At 36.6% G+C, this 17481-nt stretch overlaps 3 protein-coding genes across 3 annotated transcripts; 1 reads left to right on the top strand and 2 right to left on the bottom strand.

Moving 5' to 3' along the window:
* The first annotated feature begins 142 nt into the window (after positions 1-142).
* LOC126787552 (pentatricopeptide repeat-containing protein At1g62720-like) lies at positions 143-1094 on the top strand. Its single transcript, XM_050513413.1, has 3 exons — positions 143-552; positions 650-725; positions 855-1094. The coding sequence occupies exons 1-3, from the start codon at positions 143-145 to the stop codon at positions 1092-1094; spliced, it is 726 nt and encodes a 241-aa protein (XP_050369370.1).
* Positions 1095-3976: 2882 nt separating this feature from the next.
* LOC126789434 (uncharacterized) lies at positions 3977-11076 on the bottom strand. Its single transcript, XM_050515590.1, has 18 exons — positions 11031-11076; positions 10849-10945; positions 10701-10754; positions 10504-10547; positions 10392-10425; positions 9750-9840; positions 9236-9327; positions 8718-8792; positions 8217-8308; positions 7407-7536; positions 6429-6518; positions 6180-6245; positions 5848-5939; positions 5352-5417; positions 5189-5252; positions 4929-5017; positions 4578-4707; positions 3977-4191 (listed from the first exon to the last, which is right to left on the bottom strand). Exons 2-18 carry the CDS (start codon positions 10864-10866, stop codon positions 4147-4149), a joined length of 1272 nt encoding a protein of 423 aa, XP_050371547.1. The 5' UTR covers positions 10867-10945; positions 11031-11076; the 3' UTR covers positions 3977-4146.
* A 1982-nt stretch (positions 11077-13058) lies between these two features.
* Positions 13059-16860, bottom strand: LOC126789430 (uncharacterized). Its single transcript, XM_050515581.1, has 4 exons — positions 16168-16860; positions 14017-14300; positions 13707-13934; positions 13059-13603 (listed from the first exon to the last, which is right to left on the bottom strand). Exons 1-4 carry the CDS (start codon positions 16586-16588, stop codon positions 13112-13114), a joined length of 1425 nt encoding a protein of 474 aa, XP_050371538.1. The 5' UTR covers positions 16589-16860; the 3' UTR covers positions 13059-13111.
* Between the last annotated feature and the right edge of the window lie 621 nt (positions 16861-17481).

Raw genomic sequence — 17481 nt, 5'->3', positions numbered from 1 at the left:
CTACTCATTGATGACCCGTTGAAACTATTCTCAGAAATGAGGAGAAGAGGTCTTGATCCAAATGTTGTTACTTACAACTCTTTAATTCACGATGGTTTGCGACTTAGGCCGCTGGAATCAAGGTACAAGTTTGCTGAATTACATGGTAAGCCAAGGTATCTCCCCAGATATCTACACCTTCACTGTCTTGGTTGATACACTCTCTAAGGAAGGGAAGGTTGAGGAAGCCAAAACTGTGCTTGACGTGATGAATCAAAGAGGAATTCAATCTGACATGATTACATACAGCTCGCTTATGAACGGTTACTGTCTGCAAGGAGAAATGGATCAGGCGAGACAAGTTTTCGATCTAATGATTAGCAAGGGCTCTATGGTCGATGTTCATAGTTGCAGTAAATTGATAAAAGGATATTGCCAGAGTGAAGAGGTCGATCAGGCTCACAAAATTTTCCAGGAAATGACCTGTTGGGAGCTTGTTCCAAACACTGTCACTTTTAACACTCTTATTGATGGTTCCTACAAAGCAGGGAGAATCCGAGATATGCAGAAAAGGTATTCTCTGAAATGCGAGTTCGTGGCCAACTTCCAGATGTTCAAACTTACTGTATGATACTTAATGGGTTGTGTAACAATCAACAACTTTCTACAGCACTAGAATTGATCAGAGAGATGGAAGTCAACAAGTTGGAGCTAAATATCGTAGGGCTACAATACTATCATCGAAGGTTTGTGCAAAGCTGGGAAAATGGATTATGCAATGCATGTCTTCTCTAGTTTGCCATCAAAGCATATTCAACCTGATGTGTGGACATATAATATAATGATTTTGAAGTTTTGTAAAGGAGGCCTGTTAGTTGAAGCTGAGAAATTGTTATCCGAAATGGAGGAGAAAGGCTGTTTGCCAAATGGTTGTGCCTACAACACAATTATCTGGGGTTTTAAATAACAATGAGATCTCAAAGGCTACGGTACTAATGAAAGAAATGCGTAAGAAGGGCTTCTCTGGAGATGCAACAACTATGAGGATTGCTGCTTTATTGTCGAAGGCTATAGGAGATCCTGAATTATTAGCATGGCTTAAAGATTCGGACTGATGCTTCAATTCTGCTCCCTTGGCAACTTTGGGTACGTGTTCTATGAAACTTGTTTGTAAGTCCACCATTGAAACACAACTTCAATACCTTGTCGCAGGCCAATAATTTATTACATGTGTCTGGATGCCAGACTTATCTGGATGAAAAGACCACCATGCCATTTTATGAAAGGAGGGCAAGCATCAAAGAATTTTATGGTGAGTTGGGTTGAGTATAGATAACCTTCCTAATGAACGTTCATCTGCAGTAAAGGAACTCTGTAAACTTTGATGTTGTGCTTACACGTTTTTCCATTCACGGACGGGTGAAGTTTCCTTCTTGGTTGCAACTGATTTGGAGGGCAGGAAACAAAAGAGGTTTATACTGTCAGACTCAGAAAAAAGGATGAGTTGGATGGAAGTCTTTAACATCGACATGGAAAGAGAACAAGGATTAAGGCTTAAATGCAAAAGTTTATCATGAATCTTCTAACAATGGGAATAAGCTAGATCACATAAACCAATCCAATCACATGAACCAAGTTTGTTCAGTGATTATTTATCATTAAGACAGCAGCCTCAAGTTTATTTCAAGAAAGAAAAATGCTAAATTACAATATATATATAGTACATCAATAATAATTTAAGTTGGCGGCCTATCGTAAACAATCAAGCCAGGACCTGAGGTGAGGCTGCAGTAGCGGCCGCCTCAGGCACCAAAACTTGCCCAATTTTTTTATTTTTATCAATGTTCTAAAAAAATGGTCTAGGCGGCCGCCTATGCGGTCCTTGGCGGTTCTAGGCGGTCCTAGGCGGCCATATTCAGTCCTAGGCGGTCTAGGAGGCCCTATTCAGTCCTAGGCGGTCTAATTGGCTCTATTCAATCCTAGTCGGTCAACCATCATTTGACATTAAAAAAAAAAACTAAAAAAGACCGCAACTCTCACTCTTTGTCTATTTTCTGAAAACTGAATCTCATCAACAGAAGAAGAGGAAAGAAATGTGAATATTAAGTTTGAGTCCGATACTGAATGAGTTAGGAAATAATTTGGAGAGAAATAAATTGAGATTTAGTATTATTCATTTGTTTCATTATTTATCTTTTCTTCAAATATTTTTATGGACTTTCTACTTAAGTTATGTGAATTTAGACTATTTTAAGTATTTTTAAAATTAATATTAAACATCATTATATATTTTTAATCATTAAAATAGTTTAAATATATGTATAAAAATAAATAAATATTTAATAATTCAAAACCGCCTAGGAGGCCGCCTAACCGTCTAGGCGCTAGGAGGTGGTTGTCCGCCTGCATACCGCCTACCGCTTTTTAGAACCTTGATTTTTATAAACTATATATTAGTAAACCATGGTGCAAATGATTAAGCTGCTTTGCAGATCAATAAAATCACACACTCAGAAGACTCCACACATGCTTATCACTTCAATAGATTACCAAAATTAGAGCTCGTTACATGTACGATTGTACTCATTTGTACGTTAACACATGTACTGAGTTAATTAAAAGACAGCTAATTAGTTATATATGTACTATATACTTCAAAACTTCTAGGTTCATAACTTTTTAAATGATTTGAACTCTCTTCGGTCTCCACTGCAATTGATTATTGGTGCACAAACAATTATCAAGGCTTTTGAATTTGAATGAGTGAGTAGTTTAGTACTACATTATTTATAGGTTTTTTTTTTTGGGTACTAAATTACTAGAGAACACCATTTTCGGATCTCACCTCATGTCTTGAAATCTCAGACTTGTAAACAATGAACAGATAGAATATGCCACCATAGATATCACTCATATCAGCAATTCCTCACTTCTTGCTGTTGCAGCTTGCAGGGTGACACATCTCTTCTGATGAAGTATAACTTTATATCTTGGAACCTGGAAGTGAAGCGCGCGATGGTTCAATTACATCAAATTCTAGTCCAAAAGAATAATTCAGAGAAGGTAAATTGTTCAAAACAAAAAGTTTTGATGCTAGTCATTCTCAGCTATGCAATCCTTGCTATGCAGACGAGGATTGCATATGCCTCTAGGAACACCCAAAATGATAACTGAATATGCCCTTGAAAGGTCTCCGCACAATAAGTTAGAGAACCCTTCCTATGCCTTTCAAGTTCTAAAAAAGTTAGATTCAGCCAACTTGTTTAAACTTCTGAATTTACACAACAATAAATACAGTAACATGACTATTGGCTCTCAGGTATAGATAAAATAATTTAAGAATTTAAACACTCAAATTTCATAATGATTGTACAAGGATAAGGAGGACTATCTGATCGACATGGATACAGGTGCGACCGTGCGAGGTTCGCTTTTTTTACTCGATACTTTGATAATTATAACTATTTCAGTGTTATTGAAATAGTTATAATTATAGGGTATGGACAACCAATCTTATAGCTGCATTTTAGAGCACGCATACTGAAGGACTTGAACAATCCCACCATTCACCTTCCATCATTTACAAGTTCACCAATTTTCTCATTCATTTTGTAGTAAACAAAGGTCCGGAAGTGTACCACACTCCATTACAAAACTTAAATTCAACAATCTTGCTCTTATCTTACAACTCCATCTCATAATTATCAAATTACTGATAAATGTATAAAAGGAAGATGTTGATGCATATATTGAGCTGATAAGTAGAAAGAGGTTTGACACAAGATTTTGAAATTTTTCTAGAAATGTACAATTACAATGTTCCTCTAATCTCAGAGTACCCAATTGAAGTATATACCTAAGGGTAACTGTCTAAGACAGCACCGCAAAAATCCCATACAATGTGGGACCACAGATTATTGATCTAACAATTAGAAGTTTGGAACCCTCTAATCTTTCTGCGGACAAAACCTAATTTCCATTAGAAAAACACATTAACTATCAGTTAATAATGGACCTTCAGTGCCCTCAAGAGTGGATGAGATAAATTGGCTCCAAGGCTTATGTACTCATTTGATCAAACCAGTTGAACAGAGTACTAAGTTCTTCATACTGTGTAGGCGTATATAGCTTCTCTGCAGAAGTAATTGCAGGCTTCACCTGATCCCCTTAACATGACTTGTGCGTTTGGGAAACCATGAGCAAAGATGAATGCTGCAGCAATCAAAGAGATAGAATTTGAGGCCTTATTCATTACCAATAAAATTCATCATCTGTGACATTGCATGAGAATGATATTTATCTGAAACATTGTTTGTGAGATCTTCAGTTCAAGTTGGAATAAGCTATTTAGGGAGGCCAAATTGGACTGGAGAACTCCATTAGAGAGAAGAGACTTGTTAAAAGATAGTTTGGTGAGGGACAAAGACTAGGATCCTTTGGGGTTGTTGTGGATGGAAAGAAATAGAAGATTATTTGAATCACTATGGCGGGGTAGAGAAGGAGGTCTTGTGGGAGAGAGTTAAATTTTGGGCATCATAAGCCCAGATAATTCAGGATCCAAAATATAAACAATTAAGAAGGTTTCTGGAAGTTCAAACCTTAGTTCCAGCTATGATTGTACTGTTGAGGGGATGAACTGCGCATGCAGTAACTCCTTCAGACAAATCAATAAACCGATTTTGCATAGCTTGATGATCCTTTACCCCAGAAAGACGATTTGCATTCTCACTAGAACATTAAGCAAATTTACTAGAGTAAATACAGATAACAGTAATAATTGCATGCTTACAAGCAGACACATGTTAAGATAATTGTCAGAGGATCAGGAAGGAAACAAGTCAAATTATAACCTAGATTTGCATGAGATTTTCATAATATAATGTCTATGTTTCATAATATAAACAACCAATTATAGAGTAATGTCTATATTGTTTTAATGAGTGTCTTACTCGTAGTCCACATGGCTAGGAGAGCTTGAATCTGGATAGAAATCCAAAATATGAATGCCACTGTCAGTTGATGATCCAACCACATATATCTGCATATAAAACATTGATGTTACCAAATAAAGTATGTATAGATAGACAAATTATATGCTACACGTTACAAGGTCCAACATTCATCCAAACATATGATTAAGCAAAAAATCAAAATGCATTTTAGTACAATCAAACAATGAAAAAAGGAATCTAAAAGTGAGAATCCTTACAGAGTTTGTAGGTAGCCATGAAGGCTTTCTCAGAAATGACAGATCTGAGTCGACAGAATCATTTCTAATCCCACAAAAGGAACAGAGTATAAGTAGCTATTAGACCCAAGCTGCTAATAATTCCAAGTTAATATAGAATATTCAAGGATTCAACTTTACTTACAACCAAGCTGGTGGAGGACAATGAATATGTGTAACTTCAAGATTATGGACATCCAGCACACCTGACCTGCGTGAGATGAGATGCAATAGTTTGATTAGATATGTGTACGAGCATAATTGCTTTGCCAAAGTCCAATATTAATCCTCTGGAATCAGTTATCATTTTCACAAGCTTATTCTTTAATGTTCAACATGCTTTTATTATAAACTATCAGTATCTCTTAATTTCCTGATTGATTTGCCATTAGAAGAGTTGGTACACATCAAGTATGTGATTTGTCTTCTAAAGTAAATCTCCATTTGATTTAGATAAGAACTCCGTTTCCAAAATGGATTTATTCTCTTTCATTTTCCTTACTAAGCAAGTATAAGATGAATAGAGCTTGGCACTCAGATTGGCCCTATCTATATCTGTGTATCTACTTGTACATAAAACAAATATTCAGCAACTCCTGACCACTTTCAGAAATAAATAATAACTTCATCCCCTGACCTACCAACCGTCATCAAGATGGAATGCCAATTGGTGTGGGCAACCAGGATCAAGATTAATGGAGTGTATTTCCTTAGAAACAATGGCTGACTGTTCCTATATATATAAAAAGATGAGAATAAATAGTTCTGTTGAAATTAAAAAAAGTATGCAAAACATGATTTTTATGCATAATAGGCCTTGTACGACTGAAATATTCCTGCCTTTACATTCCTGATGTGTTAATGGTTTTATCTACCAAGTACTTTCATAGCAACATACATAAAGAAAAAAGTTCTATGCTGTTTTTTCTTTTCCAGCAAAAAATGAATGCAAGTAATTTACATTTGCAATTACCTTCAGAGGCCCTATTTTTTCCAACATTGAAGATAAATTTAGTGAGGTGAGAGGTGGACGAGATCCCTGTGTAAACAACAGGAGCACATAGGTTATTACTAACATTAAGTAGAGCATAATATACCAGTCAAATTCAATATTTGTCAAAATAATCCAACTACTAGGATTTGTTCAGTGTTGATTCTCATTTTTTTGTAGTATTGTGTGGAGTAACAATAGATAAGTGACCAGAATAAGAAATCAGTTTGCCTCTTTAGAACCCTTGAAGAAAGAAGATGTTCTTCCACCACGAAGATCCCAAGCATAAATAACCCCATGCCTTCCAGCTCCAAAAATTATCTGATAAAAGAAGCATATATATGTTTTTACTCATGAGTCATAGGCAGGAAAAGAAAAATCAAAGCAGGCAAAATACACAAAATGTTTTGTAGTTTTATACAAGCTAAAAAATTCTGAGTATGTCTTTTATGTTGTGAGAAATTAGGACGTGAGAGATGACACTTAACTCGATAGTGTGAATTACTACTAATAACTTATACAATGTCTGTAGACAATTAGACCAGACTTTGTATACTGTTAGTCTGTTTCTGTTGAAATTGACATACTTCCATCTATTTAAGCATAATTTTCCTTCTCAAAGCTTTAATTGAGACTTGGAAACTTTTCTTCTTCGTACATGTAGTTACTTTGCATAATGTCTGTGCAACTATAAGTGAGCAATCTCACATGGGGCCCTAGGGCCACCGGTTCTATTATATCTGCAGGTTTCCATGATCATACCACTGCTTGTTGATGATCTAACATCCTAAGTTTCTTCAATACACTAGTTTTAACCAATGACTACCGCTTTGCTGACTGAGGCCTGAAGTTGGACATTACAGATTAACATACAAAGAACTACCATACTGCGTGAACCAAATATCTCAACTCTAACACATTCTTACTAAATTCAAACCCAGAGATAAATGTCAAGTAACTAGAACACAAAATTAAAAGAGTCAATCATCATTCATAGCTCTTAAGCATGACCAATCTTATTTATGATCCATTTATATGCAGACAATGTCTATTAAGAGAATATCATCAACCACCTAAAACTGCTATTAAACTCTACATTCATAACAGCAGGAGCAAACAAGCAGGACAGCAGGTTTTTGCCAAAGAAGCATCTTAAGTTCCCAAAAATTGTAAATATAACTGTGATACAGAAGGAATAAGCATAAATACCTGATCTTCCGCATTTAGTTGGATACTATTAAGGCTGCCGCGAGAATTTGTTGTAAGTTCAAGATAAGGAACCGTACTAGTTCTCCTGTCCCATATATGGATAACACCATCCGTATCAGCAGCAAGTACCCTGAAAAGGACAGACAGTAATAGTGGAGAAATCAGAAATCACACATAACAAGTACCAACATTTTTTTAAAGTTGAAGGTCAATAATTCTCATCAGCTATAAAATTTTAGTCACAAACAAAGTTTGAAATGAAAACTGATGAGGTATAATAGCATATAAGACACAGTGCATCCATTTTATTTGCAAATAACCAAAACCTTTTCAAAGGTTATATTGAAATGGAAAATAAAGGTACATCTTGATGTCTTGGAAAATATAAGATAATTAAAACATAATGATACACCAATGAATAATTAACATTTATCGAATGAAGGAAAGAATTAGCGTCAAATATGTATGCATTAATCAATATGTTTCTCACCAAGAACAGTCTATTCAAATATAATTCAATTGAATATTTAGATTTATGATTAAATCAGATAAAGATATAAGTTGATTTATACATCATTTCAACCCATTCCTGATCTGCTTGTAAAAGCCAATTCATAATCATTTGAGGTGTTTTAAAGAAAAGATATTAAAAATCACCTCAACCTCAACCAAATTCGTACTTCCTGTAGGTTTTCAAGTCTTATATATGGCCTACTGGGCAAGTAAATTTCTCTATGAGACAGATAGATGTTCTACATATCTCATATTCCCATCAAAATTGAGTTGAATTGTTCATCTATATTCACTAACCTCGAGTCTTCACAAGAGGTAAAGGCAATATCAGAGAGACCTTTCTGAAAATTAGAACCAAGGATACCAGGACGCGGTTTTGTTTTTAAAACCTGAATCAAAAAGTGGGGAAATTATCAATATATACAATTTCACTCAAATATATAACTACCATGTGACAAACATCTTGTCCTAATGTGTAGCCAGCTTACTGGTCAATAAGGACCAAAAGAAGATAAGATATTTTTAAGGGTTCTAACTTGACTAGAACTGCAAATCTGGGAACTGAGTTCCCTCATTCAAATCATGTTTGATTTTCGTGTTTGTGCAGGCATGTGTAATTGTGTGTAACTCAGAAGTCAAGTTCCTATAATCACAATAAATACCCAAGAAAGCATTTAACAACAATGGAAAGTAGACTCAAAAAGCCATTGTATCCCAGTGGAGGGTAATTACTGCATCAATTCTAATAGATAGCAACACTAAAAGAACACTGATGATAACAGGAGAAGAGAAACTTACTTCAGATGGTGTAGACGATATATAACTAATGTCAAATACAAGTACTTCATTCCTCTTCATAGATGTGCAAACAACCTAATTTAAGCCAAACAGACAAATATTGGTCTCAGACATCAGATAAAATCAGAATCAAACCAAATAAATCAAACTAATCTGAAAACAGCACTGAAATAACCAACATGATTTTAACAATTTCTACAATCTAAACTAGAAGAAAGAGAATTTACAAGAATTTACTTTGTCTTTTCTCAAAAAAAGTTTTTCCACTCAAGAATATCAACACATAGACAGTGGTATTAATCCCATTGATCATGAGTTTCCATTGATTAATAGCATTAATATTATGTATGCTTAAGCATGAGAACATAAATTACAGCTATATGACTGGAAAAAGGAGGATATTCAGCTGGGTTTTATATCTATAAATCTCACAATTTTCGATCTTTAAGCACACGTCAGCAGCCCTTATCAAATTATCTTTATCAGTAAAAAACAGAAAACTTGTATTAAACTCAGACCTCATCTTGGTTGGCACGATTCCACCGGACAAAGTCCAGTTGTTGAGCAACAGAAAGGTGCAGCACATGTTTTGCTTCATCTTCTTCCAAGCCTAGAAAGAAATGTAGGGCACAAGGAAGATAGAAAAGACTTTTTAATAAGCACAAGATGGATTTGCATCTAGCAGAAACGAAAAAGTAACTAAACACTCTACTAGAGGTAATACAAGCACAGTTTTTTAAAAACAATTAAAATGGTACTGTTTTCCTTCCTTCATTAAACAACAAAAATATAACCTGTTTAGTTTGCATAAGTAAAGAACAAATTGAACAATTGGCCAAATACAAATCCATGTGTTAAGCAATTATATTGCAACCCTTAGTTTTTGTGAATGGACGTTGTACTATATTAAGCAAACTGTTGGATTCATCATTGTACAAAATTAGAACATGTAGCAAAACCAAAACAATGTTATATCTGACTGTCTTTACAAAGGGTTGGCAAAAGAAAGGATGCTTTGTAAACGGAACTTACGTAGGGATGGTTCAGTACTCTGGCAATAAAGAATTTCAAAATCATGCACTGTTAAGCACCCGGATTTTGTCACAGATGCCAAGTATATCCCCTACAAACAAGAAATAGACAACACCTTGAGGTCAGAATACAAGATATCAAAAACAGAACAAAACGAAGAGAAAGTACAATAAAGTGAGTGTTATGAAGCTGTTCTCTCAATAATTTCATTTGTACCACAGAAAATTAGAATTTTTAAAAAGTATAAACAACTTCTCAGTTAAGGTGGGTTAATTATCTATCTCAAACCACCCAAATAACAGCACAGTAACTTGAATTTCTTAACATATGTGAGTATCAAAGATGTCACGAAAATCAGTGGCACTTTATAATAGAATGCTAAAAAATTGGAGACAACCATTTGCTGAAAATTATTTCAACTAATCCTAGAATCTAAAAACCCTTGACATGAATAGATACAAGCTCTGGTTTTAAGGGACACCATGCTCTTTCAAACACAGAGATATATCTAAGAAAGCTAAAACCAGTTGGGACAACTTCGACCTTAACAATTTCTAATGTAATTTGGGCACAATACTATTTTGACAGATGCACAATCACACAATCAAGTCCAACAATCAAACTTATAAAGAACGGATTTACCTTGTTGTCAAAATCCAGGGCTGAGATTCCTTCCCTGTAAAAAGAAATCACCATCAGGTACATTTTCCACAACATATGAAACAAAAGAACAAACATGAGAATAGGTACCAACTTTGTCACCGGGGCCTGGAACGTGCCATTAACCGCCCGATTTGCCTACCAAACCAACACCATAAAAGTAGTAAACTTCAACAATACTAACTACAATTACAAAAAAACTAGTATGATATAGTGATAAAGTGATAAACAAACAATATGGATTCAATATTTGATCAAAGAAAAAAAACTTGGGTTTGGAGCAATGCATACATGGGTTTGACATGGGTTTCCATCGATGTGGTACATATGCCGAAACGCCCTGAGCTACATTAAGCAATAAACTATGTAAAAGCCAGAGGCACATTTGCAGAATTCATCTCCCAATTCACAAAATCAAATCTAGAAAACAGTGACGAACCTCGGAGTAAGATTGCATGAGTAGGCCGGAGACGGCGTGGCGGTAGTGGGGCTCGAGCTTTCCGGTCAATTCGATCAAGCTCCGATGCCATCTTCGCCTGAAAAAAAAAAGTTAAAGACTTGATTTTTGAAAATTGGAAGTGAAAAAAAATTGAAGCGATGAGATGGGATTTGAGAGATTGCCTTAAATTGGGTTTTCTGGGAATTTCAGATTTGGGTTTGAGAGGGATTAAGAATTTGTCCATGGGAATGAGAATTGGGGATTTAGGGTTTTAGGGGTTAAAAGATGGCGTTTTTGTTGTTGTTGGTGTGGCTTGATTTCCCGCCATAATTAAATCAACGCGCGCTTTTGAAGCGTGGCCGGGTCTCCCAATGGACCGGTTTGTTTAGTTGGGCTGTGCCTCCATGGCCTGCTCTTGTATCTTTCCAGCCTTGGGCTGTTTGATTGATATTTCAGTGGGCCAAGAAGACTGTTGTTTGTGCCGATGACATTTGTTGCATAATTTTTTTATAGAAAAAGTTAACCATCGGTACCCTAATTATTGTGGCAAGATCAATGTAGTACCCCAACTCTGAGTACCCAAACTTCTAATTCGCTATCAACGAATGGTCTGAGCCCAGTATCCGTTACGGCTCCGTTATCTCGGTCACGTGTCATGCACATGACCCCAAAAAAATTCAACAACGGTACCCAAAATTTTGTGGCAAGGTCAATGCAGTACCCAAACTCTTTTTTGCTATCAATGAGGGGGTCTAATGCCAATTTACGTCACAGTTTCGTCTTATGGATCAAAATAAAAAATGTATTTATCTAAATAACTCTATGTGGGTTCTAAGACCCTAAATAAGAAACTCTTACAGTAAATATCTAGAATTAAGAAACAACTTACAAATTGGACAAAATACCAACTCATTCTTATTATGCTCCGGACACCTCACCACCACAGTGTAGCATTGAGGAGTTCCACCTCCTCTCATCCCACCGCCTCTTCCTTCACTACCAACACCATCTTTGAGCTCCTCCACCTCTCCTTGGAACCCCCGATCCATCGACACGTCATGATCGCAGACCTTCACTTTGAGATTCTTGACCGCCGACCGCACCGCTTTACATGCCTCGAATGTAGTAAGTGGAGGGAGAGAAGGTCGTAGGTGGAGGGTGTGAGGGAGACGATGTTATGGCTCAAGGCGGAGCTGCCGAGCTGGGAGAAGTATCGTGATTGAAGTGTTTGGAAGAAACACAACTCGTAGTATTGCTTTGTCTCAAAATCTGAGCTCATAAATACAATTTGGAAGGAGTGAGAGTGAAGGAGAATGAGAAGAAGAAAAAATGAGAAAATACAAGAAGTTATGACACGTGACCCAGTAGATGGAGTTGTGATAGAAATTGGCTTCAGACCCCTCGTTGATAGAGAAAAACGAGTTTTGGTACTACATTGGTACAACTCAACGTTTGAGTACTACATTGATCTTGCCACAAGAGTTTGGGTACCGATGTTGAAATTTTTTTGCAACCGTAACAGAAATTGGGCTCGGACCATTCGTTGATAGCGAATTACAAGTTTGGGTACTACATTGGTACAGCTCAGAATTGGGGTACTACATTGACCTTATCACAATAGTTTGGGTGCCGATGGCAAAATTAACTATTTTTTATATGCACAACGTGCAACTACATGATATAATCAGCCGTTTATATACTATATTATCGTGCATCTATATGAAAGTAAATTGATTTTAACGATTCACACTAGGTTATCTAGCGTTTATGGCCGGTTATATGACTTCATTTTTGAACTTTTAGATTCACATAATCGCTACACTCATTGATTGATCAATGATGTCTTCCTTGTTTTCTCAAATTGCGTATGTGTGTAATTGTACGTGTAATGTTTAACATCAGGTACCAGCAAATGGACTCTTAGTGTTCTCTTTGTAACTATTTGGTTGAAAGAAATGAAAACATACAAGAAAGAAAAAGATGATTTACAGTATTACACATGCTTTCACAACGTTCTTACGTACAGAGATGATTGACTGATCACTTCCATATATGCTTCATTTTGAAATCCTGTTTCGTCAATATAACGTTCTAGCAATCCTTTATTCTAGAATCTATATGTTTATAATCAATTCGATGCAATAATGCAAACAATGCATGATATATGCAAGACTAATTAATGTGCATGATTAATCAAACAAAGAACGACGTACAATGATACTTCACAAAATTAATTAAGAACCAAATATATTCATATATATAATCATACCCAATTGCTAGATTTTGCAAAATCATGGAATCTAAAAGAGGACTCCCCAGCTGTATCTCTCTGAAGCCTCTCTGATAATCGTTCATCAGAAAGTTCTAATGGTAGAGGTTGTACTTGATTCTCGTTAGGCTGACGAGATAATTGAACTTCAGGCGGCAGTGGTAATGGCATAGTTGGTGGGGAGGTCCTCCTTGTTTGGTTTGTGTTCGAACCAACTGATGTTCGATCCCAGTGAAAAACGTGAATGGATACCGGAATATTGGCATGACGGTGCAGTGAGAGCTTCTGGCTGAGTGAAACGGTGTCGTAGCATCGAACTGCTCCTGTTGAGGAAACCATCCAAGGGAGCACCTTTTGGTTTGAGACCCTAGATACCACCAGCAGCCTTGATGCATTCATTGCTTCTTTGTACAAATTGCTCAGACCTGATCGACTTGAAGGTGCATGTTCATCACCATCAGCCACTGATGATACGTATATAAAACCCTGTCAATCACAAGAACTCGGGAATTAAGAAAATCTATATTCCTGTAATGCTTAGAGGCACATCAAAGGTCACATGCATATGTGGTTTATGTGTGTACGATACCTCTTCTGTTCGACTAATGGCAAAACCAAGTTTGATGTCTCCTTCTTGCAATTTGATCTCGACTGGAATTTCTAGACCAAGAGGAGCATACCATAAGCGAACAGCTCGGACAACACCAATGTCAACCCCGTGGTAATCTTCAAAACCATACAAGCTTGCACTTGCAAGATTAGCCAAATCGGATAATGACCCTGCATTTACAGTTGAAGAAGCTGTCTCTCCGGAAATCTAGTACACAACAAAGCCACAAACTAATTAGTCAACTATGTATTATACTCGATCACGTAGATTTATCTTTCACATATGTTACCTTGGTAAGAAGGGACTCGGTCTGGATGTTCATAAAGACGACAGGGACACCGGAAGCCTGGGAGGCATTGAGCCAGACATTTGCCCGAGCAAGGGTGTCATCCAAATCGTTGTAGCGTGAAGCTGCCCGATCAGAAGCCTTCGGAAGGAAGAGAACTGAAAGGAAGCCACTAGAGTAGGGAATTGGAAGCAATTCCTGCATCCTTCTTTCCCAAGGATATGCAACATATCCATCTTGAAGCTTAGTCCTGGTTAGTGCACTAACCATCCGGTCGTTCCTTGAAGCTGCAAACATTATTTGTTAACTTGATTAACCCGTTCATTGCAATGTGAAGTGTTATGTTCTTCGATCTAATTTGTAGAGCGATCGATATAGATCAAGTGTTATACCAGCAAAGCAATATATAAACAAAAATAACACTCACGAGGCATAATCACAGCTCACATGTCAACAGTATATTATATATCCATCCCAACCTATAGTCGACCATGAATATAAACTACCGCACTATATTGTTGTTTGTTGAATCTTAATAGAGCATCCTTAATTGCCATGTATATATATATATATATGGTAGGGCTGCTCCATAGAAGTCGGGCATACCATCGATCACATGGCACTGGTACGTACGTATACCCTATTGAAATGATTGATCTCCACTCGATCTGGGACTTTATTTTGGATTAGATTCCTTCAGACTACTCCAGACGTCTAACAATTACTCTTGTTGAACCACATTATATAAATGATCAGTACAATTCACTCATGACCACATTTAGGTCTCATCATCCCGTGGATTCCGGCCCTAAGGCCCCGGCCCCGGCCCGCCCTAAAACCGACCCTAAAAGGCCGGCTCAAGCTTTTTTCAATTATGACAGGGTAAAAGTTGTGTAAATAAAGCTCGGCCGTACCTACAGTCAGGCCTTAAAGAGTCTTTTAGGACCAAGTTTGGCCCGATCCTAAAACTCCGCCCTTTTGGCCATAATAATAACATATATTTTTTATATTTAATATGTTTTTTTATTACATAAACAATACAACTTATCTTTATTTTTTATTGATTCTATAGGTTTTATTTCTATTTATTTTTTGTTAAATAACCCTTCATTTTGAGTGAAAGTTTATTGAATATATAAGTATAAGAATTTTCGGCTTATATTTAAAATTTCTTGAGCTAAATCAATTATATATATGTATGTAAAATATGATTATAAATTAAAAAGAAGAGTCTTACATTATCTATATAATTATATAGCTCAATTTTGAGGGAAAAACAATAACTTTAATGTATTTATTTCAATTTTTTAAACCTAATGCAAAATTCAGCCCATTTTGACCCCTTTTAGCCCTATATGGAGAGCCGTGCCTATTAGCCATACAGGAATTGGCCGTTGGGGCGGGCTAAGGGCTTGCATATTGTGACCTTAACCCGCTCCTAAATTTTATTGACTTGGTCAAAGCCCAGTCTTGCTCTACCATAAGCTCTAAATTTTAGGGTATGGCTAGCCCGGCCCGTGATGACCCCTAATTTCACGTTCTATCCTACTTCATCTGCAACAGCGTACGACTAATAATACTCAATCGAAACCCATAGATTTTCCCATAAAGAAAAGATAGATCAATCTAATATTCAATATATCTTCCCCTCCAATATAAGACAAAGAAAATATAGTGACATCCTTCAAATGCAGATGAAGAAAGCTTACTCTCTAATTCTCCAAACCAATCTAATCATATAGGCAAGAAAGGTTGCAAACTTCCAATGAGGCTGTCTAGCACCAATTTGGTCAATCTTCATTTTTTCAACAAAATGAAAGAAGTCATGAATGTCACATGTGGGCTGCTGTGTATCCAACTTATTGACCAAAAAGGTCTCATTGCATTCATACAACAAAACATATTCCTGGGAAATATTGGCCAACAAAATAAAAAAAAATAAAACTATCTTCAACTAATTATACTATAGGTAGCTAGCTAGGGTTCCACCAATTCATAATTACCATGCCCACCTGACAACTAGGGCATTTCTTAATGGACACGTGTGAGCATATAACCGGAACAGAGTGCAGAAGAAACAGTAGGGTATGCATACAGACTAGTCAACGTGAAAGTCAATGGTTGGTGATCAATTGAGTCGTGTTCCTCTCTTACCTTGTAGTTCAAAGCAGTCGGCTTCGGTTCGATCGCAGAACCCAACGGCGTAGTTGGGATCGGAAATGGACCGGAGCATGTAGACCTTTTTCCCGGCAGAGTCGTTGGGGACGATACAAGCCTGCAGCTCCGTGAAGTCCTCTCGGCCGCGCCGGACTCTAACATGGATGGACGTGTCCTTGGCCTTGAAGGAAGCGTGAAGAATCTTCTGGATGCCGCTCCGGCCGCTTTTGAACGGTGACTTGACGGTGACGGAGGTGCCGATACGGAGCTCCTCGACTATGTCTCCGGTCTGGAGCATGTCGTCGGTCCACTCGTCGGATTTAGAGGTACCCTTGAGGCACTCGATGGAGAGGACAACCGGAGATTTCGGCTCTCGCGTCGGCGAGTCGGAGCTCGGTTGTGATCGGTCCATGGTCATTGAAATGGGGTGAGTTCCAAGAACAGAGGTGTGTGTGTTATATATGGAACATGAAATTGATGCAGATAGAGAGAAGAAAATAATTAAAGGGAGAGGAAGCTGTTTAATTTGGTTTGATTGGGCGAAGCAGTAAAGTCAATGAAATCGAAGGGCGCTAAGTTTCTACGAATTTTCTTCCTCTCGTATTATATTATATACACAATCATATAGATTTTCTGGTATGATATTATATGTATGTAGGGTTATCGAATTAGATGATGGCATTATATGCTTACATCAGAATAATGATTACTCAACTATTTCTACCTTAATGATGCTTCTGTTGAAACTATGTGCGATATTTTTCCGGCGTGCACTTAGTCTTTGATTCTTTTTCTCTCTCTAAGTTGAAGTGCAAATAGATAGTATGTACTTTGCTTATCTAAATCCTTCTCTAGGTGAGGGAGAAATTGTAATAAGAACCATCTTTTTAAGGACTAGTCGAGGACTGTCTAACTAATTATTATTTAGACTTATTTTTCGATTACATTTGTTCATCTCAACTTTTAGATATTAGGTATATATAAGTAGATTAGGTATACAAATTTGCAGTCAATGTAATCGTTAAGGAATCCAAGTAGCTCAAATGAATTAACAAACTAAAACTCTCAAACACAAACCGTTCAAGTTCATAATAAGTAAATCGCATTTATGAATGTCTTAACGATTATCAATTTTAATAAATTTTTGCATGAATTATCTACTTATATATATCTACAAACTAAATGGTAGAGATATGAATATGAGATCAAAAATTAAGTAAACCAAAAAAGCCTTCAACTAGTTATTAACAAGATATTCATCATTAGAAAGAGCATGTTCTAATCTTATCAGCTAAAATGATGGTTGATGTT

Source organism: Argentina anserina, chromosome 3, assembly GCF_933775445.1.
Source record: "Argentina anserina chromosome 3, drPotAnse1.1, whole genome shotgun sequence".
Taxonomy (NCBI): domain Eukaryota; kingdom Viridiplantae; phylum Streptophyta; class Magnoliopsida; order Rosales; family Rosaceae; genus Argentina; species Argentina anserina.
This window is presented reverse-complemented; position numbering and strand designations above follow the sequence as displayed.

Excerpts from the sequence above, each read along its gene's own strand:
- LOC126789434 (XM_050515590.1), bottom strand. Across the intron at positions 5,418-5,847 it reads TTCCATCTTGATGACGGTTG|GTCAGGTGTGCTGGATGTCC; the intron begins GTAGGTCAGGGG and ends CATCTCACGCAG. Across the intron at positions 4,708-4,928 it reads CCTAGCCATGTGGACTACGA|TGAGAATGCAAATCGTCTTT; the intron begins GTAAGACACTCA and ends TTAATGTTCTAG.
- LOC126789430 (XM_050515581.1), bottom strand. The coding sequence starts at position 16,588 with ATGACCATGGACCGATCACAACCGAGCTCCGACTCGCCGACGCGAGAG. Across the intron at positions 14,301-16,167 it reads CGACTGCTTTGAACTACAAG|CTTCAAGGAACGACCGGATG; the intron begins GTAAGAGAGGAA and ends TAATGTTTGCAG. Across the intron at positions 13,604-13,706 it reads CCATTAGTCGAACAGAAGAG|GGTTTTATATACGTATCATC; the intron begins GTATCGTACACA and ends TGTGATTGACAG.
- LOC126787552 (XM_050513413.1), top strand. The coding sequence starts at position 143 with ATGGTAAGCCAAGGTATCTCCCCAGATATCTACACCTTCACTGTCTTG. Across the intron at positions 553-649 it reads ATCCGAGATATGCAGAAAAG|CACTAGAATTGATCAGAGAG; the intron begins GTATTCTCTGAA and ends AACTTTCTACAG. Across the intron at positions 726-854 it reads CTACAATACTATCATCGAAG|TTGAAGCTGAGAAATTGTTA; the intron begins GTTTGTGCAAAG and ends GAGGCCTGTTAG.